The sequence below is a fragment of the Jaculus jaculus genome, chromosome 15 (genome assembly GCF_020740685.1).
Source record: "Jaculus jaculus isolate mJacJac1 chromosome 15, mJacJac1.mat.Y.cur, whole genome shotgun sequence".
Classification (NCBI taxonomy): domain Eukaryota; kingdom Metazoa; phylum Chordata; class Mammalia; order Rodentia; family Dipodidae; genus Jaculus; species Jaculus jaculus.
Window position 1 is genome coordinate 59,450,022 of NC_059116.1, and position 13,560 is coordinate 59,463,581.

Below are 13,560 nucleotides of genomic sequence, written 5' to 3' on the forward strand. Positions count from 1 at the left end.
CTCTCCAGTAAGATACAACAAAGTTTTGGTTAGAACTCTCTGAGGTCAGAGACACTGGCCAATCTTCTTCATGGGACTTCAAAGGACACTGTAAAATGCCATCATTTGCACATTATCCTTTTGTTTGCTAACTTTTCTCAGAAGTTACCAATGGACATTCAGTCTCATGAGTGAGCTCAGTCAGAAAGTCTAATGAGTTTGATGTGTGGAGACAAGACTAGTCCCCATCTAGGGACTTTGTTTCAACAGAAAGAGTTCACTACCAAATGGACCCTTTAACAATTTCTAATGAAGTGTTGTGGTAGTTGATCTGGCTGCTAAATGTTGCAGAGAGAAATTACATGATCTCCCAGTTATTTAGAGCTTAAATTTTTAACACATGACCCCAAAATATTTACTGAAACATTTACTGTAAAATGTATATGAAAAAGCAAAAAGCCCGTGAGCACAGTCCAGACTTCTAAGATCAAGAATAAGGCAGGGCGTGGCAGAGCACGCCTTGAATCCCAGCACTCGGGAGGCAGAGGTAGGAGGATCGCTGTGAGTCTGAGGCCACCCTGTGACCACAGAGTAAATTCCAGGTCAGCCTGGACTAGAGCGAGACCCTACCTCGAAAAAACAAAAAAAGAAAAAGAAAAAGAAGGAGGAGGAGGAGGATGGGTTTTCAGCATCATCAGGTACAAAGACTTGCTGTAAAGCTGCAGCAACTAAGACGGGGGTTTCAGAACAGAGATGACAACGGTCTCCTCCTCTGATCTCTGACGCCATTTACCCCAGCAAGACTTACTCCACAGATTATCCTTTCCAGTAGAACATTCACACCCAAGAATCTCTCCACAAGAGCTGAGAAGCTCCAAGTGGAAGAGGAAGAGGCAGGGACACACAGCCCACCCTGCTCACCACAGCTCTACCAGCCAGGGGAGACTGTCTAAATAATGAAATCACAAGTAATTTCCACAAATAAATGAGAAAGTGATGAAAACTTTACCCAACTTAGTCTCAATGAAATTGCTTCATGACATATTCATCAAATCTTGTCATAACAACAAATGTGACTACAATATTCTGATAAAGAAAATGTATTTTACTTATTAATAATATAAAATAAGCCTTCATAAGGTGTTCTTAATTTGAATAGAAGAATTTAAAAAAATGTAAAATTTTAAAATATAAGCTATGACTATAAATAAAGACAAATATATATTCTATAAGGCACAAAGTTCCCTATGATGTTTACAAGTCTCTGGAAATTTTTTAAATATAGTAATAAGAACAAAAATGGAAAAAAGCCTATCCCACTTCTATATAGGGAAATAAATATTTTTTAAATGTTTATATTATGGTCTCAAGCAGATATTTGGAGTTACTACAATAAAAAGACACATATGCACACAACAAAGTATATCACTTCTACCTAAAAATCAGCCTTGCATGTTTAGTGTTCCACACTCCAACTAGAGGACACATGATCATAATCTAAATAAACCAAGCATCATACTTAGGAGACCATATAGGTTATTTGGTTTTCTTACCACTTAAGACCAAGGAATATGGAAGAATTTCACTTTTAAATATCCAGAACTTATTCTGTTTATCCACAGCACAAATTCTTAATATTCTCAAGATGTGCTCAAATCCTCAAAGCTCATATACCTTACTTACAGATGGGGCCTTGATCAGTATAGATTCTAAGGAAAATTTTGAATCAGTGAGTGAAAAATAATAGGTACGGAGTTAAGAAGTAATCATGTCCTAAAAAGTGCAAAGTCTACATCTTTGCCTTTTTGGTCCTTTGGACAAAAGTGATGAATCACTTTCCACTATAACATACACAGGAAAAGAGGATGGTCTGTTTTGATGGAAGGAAAGAAAGACCCATGGTGCTGAGACATCTGTTTGAATGTCCCCTGAAGGAAGAGGTTAAAATATGATTTCAAGTAAATCGCTAGGCCCCCTCCTCAGACACCCTTTACTAATTTCAAACAAGATTCTGATTCTATATAAATACACAAATCCATATCATCATTCCAAATTGTACCACCCTTTTTTATTAATAAAGCACAGAATGAGCATGCCATGCGTTCACTGTCTTGTGAGAAACACAAATTAGAATATTTTATCCATTTTTTTTCTTAGTTAATATGATGTTAATATGACCAGGCAACACATGACAAAATAAATAGTGTAACAACTGTTTCCTTACTTATAAATAAATAGTGTAAGAACTGTTTCCTTACTTATGGTGGTTGGATGCAAAATGTCGCCCACTGTCTCCTGTGTTTGTGATTAAACTTCATCCTTCATCTACAGCTGGTGGGGCCTCTGAAAGCTCGATCCTTGCTTGCTGGGAGATGTGTGTGCTTCTCGGTGTGGACAGGGTGGGGGGAGTCGGGTTGTATAGCCTAGCCCAGCTTGTCTCACTTAGCCCCCTTGCTCACCACTTCCTCTCTGTTGGTAGGACTGTCTACTCTTTCCAGGATTTTCCCACTATGAACAAACTTGCTTTTAAACTGTAAGTCAGAAATAGTCCCTTCCCTTCCATAAATTGCTTCTGGTTGGATGTTCTAGATAGCAACTACAGCCGGGTATGGTGGTGCACGCCTTTAATCCCAGCACTTGGGAGGCAGAGGTAGGAGGATTGCTGTGAGTTCAAGGCCACCTTGGGACTCCATAGTGAAATCCAGATCAGCCTGGGCTAGAGTGAGTTCCTACCTCAAAAAAAAAAAAAAAAGATAGCAACTACATTACTAGACTATCCCCTTGTACTTCCTCAGTTGAATAGAACCTCTGTATGGGAGACAGCAAAATCAAGTGTCCCACATGAACCTGAGGGAAGAACATCCTTACAGACTGGGATGGTCAACAAAGGGAAAGGAGTGAAATTCATCATTCCATGAGTAAGCTGAAAAGCGACTTTCTAGAACCTAAGTGAATGCATTATGGAAATTAGAGCTTATTCACTTTGTTCCTTTCTCGAAACCAATGCAATGTAATTGCCTAAGAGAGAACAGGTAATGTGTAGTCATCCATCTTCTATTTACTTAGCTCATACAGTGAATGTCTAGGAGGGGGAGACCAGCATCTACCAGGCTTCGGGAAGGGCCTCCTGCTGTGTCACATCATGGAAGGGAAACAGAACACCAAGAGGAAGAGGTAAAGCACAGGAGGGCAGGCAGCACACTTTACAACATCAAGCCCTTGAGGTGACTAATCCAGTCCTGGGAATCTGCCTCAATCCTCTTAGCTCTTGACAGCTCCAACATTTCTCAACACTATCACACAGTAAAGCTAATAAAATGTGGGCCAGAAACCTTACATATTGTTGAAGACACATCATAGCTTGTGCTTTGAACTTTCAGGAAACTGACAATGACCAGATAAGAAGCTCTAATATAGATGAGAGGATGAGTACTTGCGTAGTAGACATGAAACCCTGGGTTCTGTCCCCAATCACGCAAATAATCAAAATTTACAAATCATGCATCTAGAAGATACAAGCAAATAAGGCCAAAGGAGGCATATTAAGTATTATTGAAAGAAAACTTATTTTATTATTTTTATAGCTACTCCAGGAACAGATACTGTGAAGTCTAAGACAGCATCTTCACCACCCCCTAGGACATGAATAAAAAGACCCTGGCCTCACAAACTCAGAGCCAGGTCTGACAGAATATATGAAAAGGGTGCAGAAATGGAAAGACGACTACAAAATGACACAAAGGCAAATTCTTTAAAGTGCCTTAAAGGAGGCAACAAGTGAGACAATAGCCCACTTTGGGGAAGTCCTGCCTGAAGTAAGCCTGTAAGGAAAAGGAGAAGCGGCTGGTGGGGAGACGGGTTTAGAACAGAGGAGCAGCAAGACGACATTCACCATGTGGTAATTCTTCCCCAAACTAGTGGTAAGAGAGCTAAGAGCACGGAGCAGGGCACAGTGGGGCAGTGGCTCAGGAAACAAGCTGTGGTTTTGAGATCATGGGGCAAAGAGACTGAAGACTTTTGGTCTCCTGATCACAGCTCTTGGTTAATTTCTTCTTTAAAAACAACTACTGCAACATGAAAGATTGAATTTAGAAAGACAACGTGTTCATTGTCTGTATTTCTGTACAAGGAGATTTGATTCCTGCAGAGAAGAAACCTGCTTGGAGCACACTAATAACTCCCTTTACTAAATTTCACTAAAGCTCACTCTCACTGATGAGAAGCACACTTTGATCACATCCGTGTCTTATGATCAAACCTAATAAATGAGCGTCTTCCCATGGTTATAATCATTTCCCGCTCTTATACAAAAGCCCTCATACCAATTTTCCTAGAGCACACTTATGCTTCAGTCCAGACCCATGTAAACCCAAGTTTACAACTTGCAACCATTTTCTAAATGGAAAAAGTTCTTATTCTTCTTGTTTGAAATGTGTTGTATGCAGTCACAAGTCATTGATACATAAGGATAATTATGCCTCCACTTGCACAATAATCTGACCTGTATATATTTTATATACAACACTCCCTTGAATTAACCCTCGTTTATATCATTTTGCTGTAAGCATATCTGCCAACAGAAAATTCACACTAGTGACGGTATTAATAAACAGGACACTTTCATCACAAATGCTACAGATTAGTAACATTGTAAAACAAATTTTCTAGTTCCAATGCAAATGACAAAATATATATCCAAGCAGAGGAAGGACAGCCGCGATAAGGGTAAATGGTATGTTCAACATGAATTACTTGCCTCTAGAACCCGAAAATATTAAGAGGAATAGAAATTAGTGGTTTCTCTGCCCCCTGGTGGCAGTAAAATCAAGTGCAGCATTTAGTCAAGTAATGCATAATAAAACGTCCCAGTTATGAAATCAGATGTTTTCCTGTGCCAAAATGTCTGTAATAAAAACCCTGACTGCTACGTGCCAAATTTCAACTTTTGAACTTTCTCCCTTGTTCTTAACTTTCAGATAAGTTATTTTACAATGGCAACTCCTATCTTTTCCTTCACCTTGGTCTGTTTTATATATTCAGTAGGCTAATCGTTTAATTCTAAAATGATTTCCTAAAACTGCATGTACACTGACGGCCAGCAAAGCAGCCCGACAGCCTGTTATAACACCTCCCGAGGGTTCTTTCAGTGAGTAAAATTCCTCTTCTACTCAAGGCGAGCACACAGGAATCTCAGAAAAGTGCTCCAGCAGAAGGACTAAGTTGGTTTAAAACACTGCTGCATTTGCCTTAACAGTTTAGGCATTTCCCCGAACAAAAACTTTTCTAATCTGGGGCTGCAATGGGTTTCATCCTCAATTTAAAAACTTAGAATTGCAAACTTACTACCAGGAGACCATTTGTGCCTGCTATTATCCGTAACATAATGAAAAGGTTCAAGGAAAAAAGAATACTTGCTGACCTTTCTTTTACTTTCTTATTCATTTATTTTTCCGTAAATGCAGTATTTACTACCCATGGCAAAGAAGTTTTTAAACAACTTGAGATGCAGTTTGGCGTACACACACCACAATCTCTTTTGTGAAATTGCTTTTAAGTATTTATTCCAAATATGACCGGGATGGCAACTGTCATGATATCTTGTTTTCTGAAGGAGTAAAAGTATTCTTTTAACCAATTAGGGAAATCAACAGAAGGTATGGTCTACTGATGGAAACCATACAGACAAGCTAAGAATCTTTGCCCATTAACTGGGGGACAACTGCAAGAGACAACGAAAATTTCCCATCCAGGAAGTCAAAGTCATCTGTGCATCTGTACTGCCCCATGGACCCTCCACTGGTGCACACACACACACACACACACACACACACACACACACACACACCTAAATCCATCTTAAATCAGAGTACCCAAAAAGTGTCTGCTTTCGCTGTAAGAAATTTACACTGGGAATAGGATTAGTATTAGGACTCTCTTCTGGTCTCAGCTTTGAAAAATGTCACTGAAGGATTTCTTTCAAGCCTCAGCCTCACCTGGAATCCCTGGTATCCCTAGCCTTGAAGCTGAGACTCACTGGGGTTGACAAATGGGGTTGTGTGCGTGCTTTCGGAAAAACCATCCACCGTCTGCTCTCCCTCAGAATTACACGTTCACAAACCAAAGCAAAACAAACTGACCATCCTGACCTAGAAGTTTCCCTCTCTTGCCCCTCTCCCTTTATCTCTGCTCACTTTTCTCCGTCTGGGAGTGCACAAGACTCCCCGGGTTTCTACCATGGCTTCTCTCTGCCCATCTCTCCCTTTTCTGAGGAGCGGGAAGTGGGCAGCGGCGGGCAGCACGGCTGGGGGCAGCGGGCAACGCCAGCCTCGCGCTCGCCCTGCGCGGGGGCGCGGCTCGCAGCAGCACACCTGGCAGGAGCAGCCACCAGGGCAGGGTGGATGGAGCCGGGGCCTCCGGGCGGGGACAATCTCATGACACTCCGAGGAACCTGGGGCTTGCTCAGGCCTGTCTGCGAAGCCAACAGGCGGAGGACAATGGGGCCAGGCTGGTCCTTCGAGGCAGAGGTGCGCCCGCCCCCACCTTTCCCACCTGCTCCCTACCCTGGAGTCTGGCCGCGCCCATGGCGCCCCACCTCCCGAGCCAGGCAGCCCCCATCCAGGTAGCTACTGGGGGATCTGGGGAGCTCTGGGGGATTTTTTCTTGGACACCTCCCTCTTGGGCTGTCACCACCTCCGCCAAGAGCCCCTCCCGTGTACAGACTTAGTTCTTGGAAGGAAAGAGAAGCCCGCGGACCTGCAGGGTGACCAATGAGGGGTAGGCAAGGGGTCCACAGGAGGTTCACTTTCTGGACCTCCTTTGAGCTGTCTGAGGGGGAGCAGTAACCCCCCCCACCTCGCCGCCCAGGTTTAAGGAACCAGAGAACCTCCCAACCGTTCTCAGTCTCCCACATGCACATCCTGTCAGCCCTCTCGTCTCCCCATTTGGGAAGTTCAGGTCCCCCCACCTCCAAAAAAAAAAAAAAAAAAAAACCCTGCAGTAACTTTCCCAAGGGCAGACATAAGGGCTGGGAACGGGGTGAGGGGTAATCTTCAGCTGAGCACAAAATCAAGAGGCAAGCGAAGTGCATCTTACCAGTGAATTGGTGTTCAGGCTCTCCACCAGCACCCTGGAACCGGTCGGTTAAAAAGTGGCAAAGTAACACCATGCCCGCAGCGGCCAGGTCTGCCCGCCCGAGCCTCGCCATGCCGCGGCCGCGACCTCCCTTCCCCACCTCGCGATGCGCCGGGCCGACGCGGCCTCTGCGGGGACCCCGCGCCCCCGGCCTTCGGAGACTGCCGGGAGGTCTCTCTCCGGAACCGGGACTGCCAGTTCGAGCCCAGCCTTCTCGGGACCAGCCTTCTCTTCGCAAGTCGCCACCCTCGCAGCTCCCACCCACGCCGAGCGGCGAGCCGCGGGAGGGAGGAACAGCCACTTGCAGCCGGGGCAGCAACTCGCGGGTCCGGCCGCAGCCAGCGCGCTGCCCGCACTCGGGGTGCGGAGCGCAGGGTCCGAAGCGGGCGGCGGCGGGCACGCGGGGAACTTTGCCCGCGTCCGCGCGGCGGCCGAGGTCTGGGGTCGCGGGGAGGGGCGGCGGCGGGCGGGCGAAGCCCCTCCGACAAGTTTCCGCGCTCGCTCTGCCCGGCCCGGGGCGATGCGCGGCCCCACGACCCTCGCAGGCTCGGGCGGCGGCGGCCGAAGTCCGACGCGGGGAAGGAGGCTGAGCGACGGGCGGGGAGCGCCGGGCTGCCGCGGGGAGAGGCTCCCCCGGGCTCAGGAGCTGCCCGAGCCTCGCCGAGCCCCGGGACGCTGGAGGCGGGCGGAGGGCGGGAGCGCGCGGCCGCGCGCTCCCGTCCGCACTTGGCCGAGGGCGGGCGGCGAGGAGCTGCCGGATCCGCCGCGGCGCCCCCGCCCCCCGCCGGCGCCCTCCCCCGCGCTCCCCCGCGCTTCTCCCACCTTCCTCCCCGAACCCCGCGGCCCGCGCCGACTTGCCCAATGGCTGCTCTCTCCTCGGGGCTGGCGGACGAGTTGCCGAAGGACCAAGCCTGGGAAGCCAAGCCAGGGGGAGCGAGAGGGCCACCCGGGCCCCGGCGCCGGGCAGGGGCCATCGCCCACCAGGCTCCCGGCCCCCGGGGTGCCCGCCTGGGGGAGGGGACGCTGAGGCCGCAGAGGATGGCATCTGCATCCGGTTAACTACAGTTCGCCCTTGCCGAATGGCTGGTCTAGCTGTGATTAGCGTGTGAAAAAAGCAAACCAGAGCCATGTGGGTTGCTGACCCCCAAGAAGCCCCTTTGGACCCCAGACCCGCCAAAGGGAGCTGGAAGAGGCAAGCGGTCTGCAGCGCGGGGTGGCCCCAGCCGCCACCAAGGCTTTGGAAGTGTCACACATAGCAAAAGAGGGAGTTTAAGCGAACCGGAGGGCCCTTGAATGTCCTACCGGGCTTCATAGGCTCTAGCTAGCTACTTTGTTTTTGTTTCTTTTGCAGCTAGCTAGTCTGCCTCAGCATTAACCCCTCTGGGCCGTGCATAAATTTACGTTTTATTTTGCATACAATTAATTGTATTTTAAAAGGGTAAATAGAAAGATTGCAAAGCATTGTTAGTTAAAAGTACACGTTGTGGAGGCAGATGGTCTGGCTGGAATTTCAGTTTTTCTACAGTGAGCAGTTCACTAAATCTCTAATCCTCCCTTCCTGTGCATGGAATCAGGAGAATCTACATCTTTGTCCACCGGTCTCACTCAGCGGCGGATTACACACCCAAGGTTTCCTACGCAGAATTAAAGGACCGTGTTTCTTGAAAGGAATAGGAGATTTAAATTGAATAACATATTTATCATGTTCTGGATTCAAAGGATCCTTGACTAGTCTCAAAACTTGGCAGTGTATTTATATAATTGTTCTGCTTTGCAAATTTGATCCAGAAAGTATGTCTGTCTCCTTGGAAACAAGTATAATGTATTTTTATTGATATGATGCTCATTTTAATCTTTATTTCAGATTTTATAGACTTATAAACATTTAAATATGTCGTGCCTACACCTTTTATTATGCCAACAGGCTTGCTCGGTCCTGAGCTTTCTCTTCACTGGTTGACTTTTTTTCCCCATACTTACCTTGATTCTTTTTTTTTTTTTTTTTTTTCCTGCTCAATCATGAGTGTTTGAGTGTTTTGTGATGTTATATTTGAATCTCGAGTACCTAAAATATGTACTTATTTACCATTGTTTGAAAATACAGTGTACTAATCAAACTCCATTGGCGTTTAATTAATGTTGATTTTTTTTCTTCTGCACTTCCTAGGGCCTCTCTCCCCGTGTCCCTTCTTCTGGATGCCAGTGAGGAACTCCAGGGGGAGATAAGAGCTCTTCCTTAAGCGAGGCAGTCCTTGTGCTTTCACACTAGGGGAAGGAGTAACTGATAAAAGGACTCGCCCCCTTCCCTCAGCAGAAGCAAGGCCACTTCTCAGCTCTCATTTTACAATTCTTTCTCCTGCATTAGTTCATATGTAAAATAGTAGTGGTAATTTCTCCTGTCTTTTGCTGTCAGTGGAGATGCTTTGCGCTCCTGGCTGGGGTTATAAATATATGTTAATGATTTTTTTGGCAAACATTGAAAAGGAATTAAATGATAATTTGGAGGTAGTCTGGGTAGACATCTGTGCATTGCTCTATATCAGGAGTGCTGGTTTGTGGGTGGTTTATTCCCTTTTAATCTGATTCTGAAAAGTTGCACAAACAGAAAACAGCTATAGAAGAAACTCAAATGATAAGGAGTATCATTGTAATAAACATAATGTATGGCACAGTGCCTTAAATATCATAATTGTTTGCCTTTACATTATAGTGACGTAAATTTTTTTAAATGTGTGCAGGATAATATTTTCAGAGTGGCATGGTGAGACACCTGCTCATATCACCTGGCTAATTAAAAGTGACGTACTGTTGGGACTTCAGTGGTTGGAGCTGCTGAATATATTGCACCACAGTAGAAGGGTCTGTTTCACATTTAGGAAGCCTTTATATAAAAGGTTTCATCATCTTCCATCTGACATGAGAGAGGTGTCATAATGAGTGGGGCTTGTCTCAGAAAGGAAGAGTTGTTTCTTTTATCCAGTGGGCTACTCTGAGGTAACCCAAGGAACATTAGCTTAGGAATTATGAAGGTACTCTTCGTTCTGTGCCCCAAGTCACACTCCCCTCTAAGAGCACACATCACAGTCACTTAGAATAACAAAGACATTCGACCTGAGCTACTACCCCTTCGAATTTCAAAGCTAATGGCAACCCCGTGTCTCCCATCCTTTACAGGGTTTTACACATCAAGATACAATTATATGTGTATAAAGGTACTTTCAGTTAACCATCCAATCCTGCCTCCAACTCTAGCATGTTTCCAAGGAGCTATCTTAAATTGAAATTTGGCTGAAAGTGTGATTAAAGAAAACAGCAAGTTCACATGGAAAAAACCTGAGGCGTGACACAACTTCATTCAATATAATCTTTAAAATGAGATGCAACACAGTCTATGAGGTTCCTGCATTCGCTGTAGTCGTCTTTAAAATTATTATCCCAGAAAATAATTTTAGTCCACTTTAGACACATTTGCTAAAATTTTCTACAACTGCCAGTGGATAAAGGGGAAATGAGCAGTGACTGTTCATTGAGTCCTAATGCTATGATCTCTCCTCGAGGTCCTCTCCCTGTGCATCTGATAGGGTTAATTTTTTGACCTTTGCTAGGCACTTCGAAGGCTCATTTGTTCATCTTGACTGACCTACTGTCAGAACTAACTTGAAGTTTTTTGTTCTGTTGATGAATATTTCATCTTTTTGTTCTTTATAATTTTAAGTGGAATTTTGAATATGTTATTTTGAATCAAATAAGCATTAACAATTCTACCTAGGTGTGGGGAAGATGGTTCGGCCATTAAAGATGCTTCCTTGCAAAGTCGGCTGACCCAAATTTGATTCCCAAGATTCCATCTAAAGCAAGAAGCAAAGTGGCATGTGAGTCTGTGACCTCAACACACCTGCACCAAGATGAGGCTGGGCCAGACATTGCTTTGCCGTGGGAAGAGATCCTGGCTGAAATAAGGTGAAGAAGGCCACAGTCAACTGGACGTTTTCCTCCAACCTCCCCCGTCCACATACTGAAAAACTAAATAAATAAATATCTACTGAAAATCACTTTATTTCAGAAACATTTAATATGCAAGAAAACTTAAGGCTCTCATGCTCATATCAATGATACTGCATTTACTATTTAAAGCAAATTCACATAATTTCATTTGACACATTTATAATGCAATACTATGTTGAGATGATATACATTTATAGCCATCTTTCTGAATGTTAATAATGAATATTGACCAGTAAACAGAAGCCCACAAAATAAGGTAACAGGAAGGAAATTAATCATCTGGAATAACACACTCTTTTAAGGCACTGGTCCTAGTTACCTTATTATTTCGAGGAGCAACAATGTGCAATAGAAACCCAGACATTCTTTCAAAATTAATGGGCTCAGAAATGAGTGAAGTGTTTCATTTAAAAAAAAAATTGAAAGAAAAAGTGGGCAAATGCTCAACAAGCATTTAGTAAATTAACAAAACAGTAGTAAGTGTGTCAGAGCGCGTCCAGCCAGTGCATGAGAAGGGAGCCTTGGCCCAGGCCTGGAGCATTGGTGGCTGTGCACTTCATTATCCAGATCTTTCTGAAGTGGTAGTCATACCTGCACTCCATAAACCTTGCTTCTCAAGCTCCCAGGTCAGTCCTGGAGGTGCTGGGCCCCCGCGGAGCCCTGCTGGGCTGCCAGTCCTAGCCCATGCGCAGTGTTTCTGCAAGGGCTGCTAGCATGCTCAGTTACAAAGTCACAAGCTCTGTGAGAGGACACCCCGAGGCCAGCACTGTGTTCACTCTCCCTTTTTTTAAACCTTTTCGTTTATTTTTATTTGTTTATTTGAGAGTGACAGACAGACAGAGAAAGAGGCAGAGAGAGAAAAAAGAAAGACAGAGAAAATAGGAATGCCAGGGCCTCCCGCCACAGCAAACGGACTCTAGATGTGTGTGCCACCCTGTACAACTGGCTTACGTGGTCCTAGGGAGTTGAGCCTCGAACCAGGCTCCTTAGGCTTCACAGGCAAGTGCTTAACCGCTAAGCCATCTCTCCAGCCCCTCTCTCTTGTCTTACATTCATTTTCTCTTCCTTTGTCTTAAATTGCATTTTTGTTTTTGTCTCTGATATTTGAAATCTACATCATTTGGCTTCAAATTGGTTCACCATTTTCTTAAAGAATGCAGTTCAGTGAATTTCAATATATTTCAAAACTATCATCTAATTCCAGAATATTATCTTCAACCTAAAGGAAACTTTATGCTCTAGATTAGCAGTCCCTCTTAATTCTCCATGTTCCTCCACCTCTAGCAAACACGAATCTACTGTCTCTGTGTTTGTGGACAAGTGTCCTCAGACAGTTCAAGGAAGTGGAACTAACTATACAACATGGGCTTTTGCTGATTATTTCTTCTGCTTATCATATTTTCATGCTTCAGACATGACATCAGAACTTTATTTCTTTGTATTTCCAAACATTATTATGAATTGTGGATACAGTTTTTTACATCAGTTATTTGGTCATTTGGATTCCCTTATGTGTACAGTCATATTATTTATGTGGACATATGGAGACCTGCTTCACAGGAGGGAATACATGCCTGGTACTGAAAACTTATGGCTAGTGAGGTCATGAACCCTAAGGGAGTAACAGCAACTGCTGTCGGGCTAAATGGATGTGCTGTACCTTCCACCCTGCCCTCTGACTACCCCAGCACTCTCACTTGTGGTTGTTTGTAGAAGCTTCTCCTTTCCAACGGTAGTGACTGCTGAGGAGTTTCAAAACGCATCCGAGTGCTGAGAAGTGACAGTGGAGTATTCCGCACTAAGTGAAACAACTCTATCACACGCTCCACAGTTCAGGGTGCATTCCAGAAGAGGGGGCTGGCAGGGTATGGTGGTGCACATTTTTAATTCCAGCACTCAGGAGACAGAGGTAGAAGGGTCGCTGTGAGTTCGAGGCCACCCTGAGGCTACATGGTGAATTCCAGGTCAGCATGAGCTGAGCTACAGTGATACCCTCCTTGGGGGGGGGGGGGGAGAGTTGGAAAAAAAAAAAGCAGAAAGAATGTAAGAGCCAAAGGAAGGGTAGGACTGCTAGAATATCCTTGATATTCATGACCTCACAGTACTTGACACTACTTACATAAGATCTTCATCATAAAAAAGGAAAATGATGGCATCAAAATAGAAGAGAGGCTAATAGGAAAGAAGAGATTCAATATAGCATGGATCTGGAAGGGGGTTATAGGGGTGGTGGGAGGGAATTATGATTTATTGTCAGAAGTTGTCAATAAAAAGTTGTATAAAAATCATGAGGAAATGAGAAACTTCTATGGAAGTTTCAGCTTTTTACTTATACATTCTAATTACATTTGGAAGCCTTCAATTTTTTTCCTTATTTCTCTTTTTAAAAATGATAGCATACTATTCATTGTGAAATGGTATCTCATTATTGATTCAATTTGCATT

At 44.5% G+C, this 13,560-nt stretch overlaps 1 protein-coding gene across 1 annotated transcript in view; it reads right to left on the reverse strand.

Annotated features, from left to right (window-relative positions):
• The window catches only part of Plxdc2 (plexin domain containing 2), a 444,295-nt gene extending 436,900 nt beyond the window's left edge, over positions 1 to 7,395 (reverse strand). Inside the window, exon 1 of the mRNA XM_004668408.2 lies at positions 7,072 to 7,395. Coding sequence (XP_004668465.1) covers positions 7,072 to 7,183 — 112 coding nt within the window. The 5' untranslated portion in view covers positions 7,184 to 7,395. The remainder of the gene's footprint in view (positions 1 to 7,071) is intronic.
• Positions 7,396 to 13,560: the final 6,165 nt, after the last annotated feature.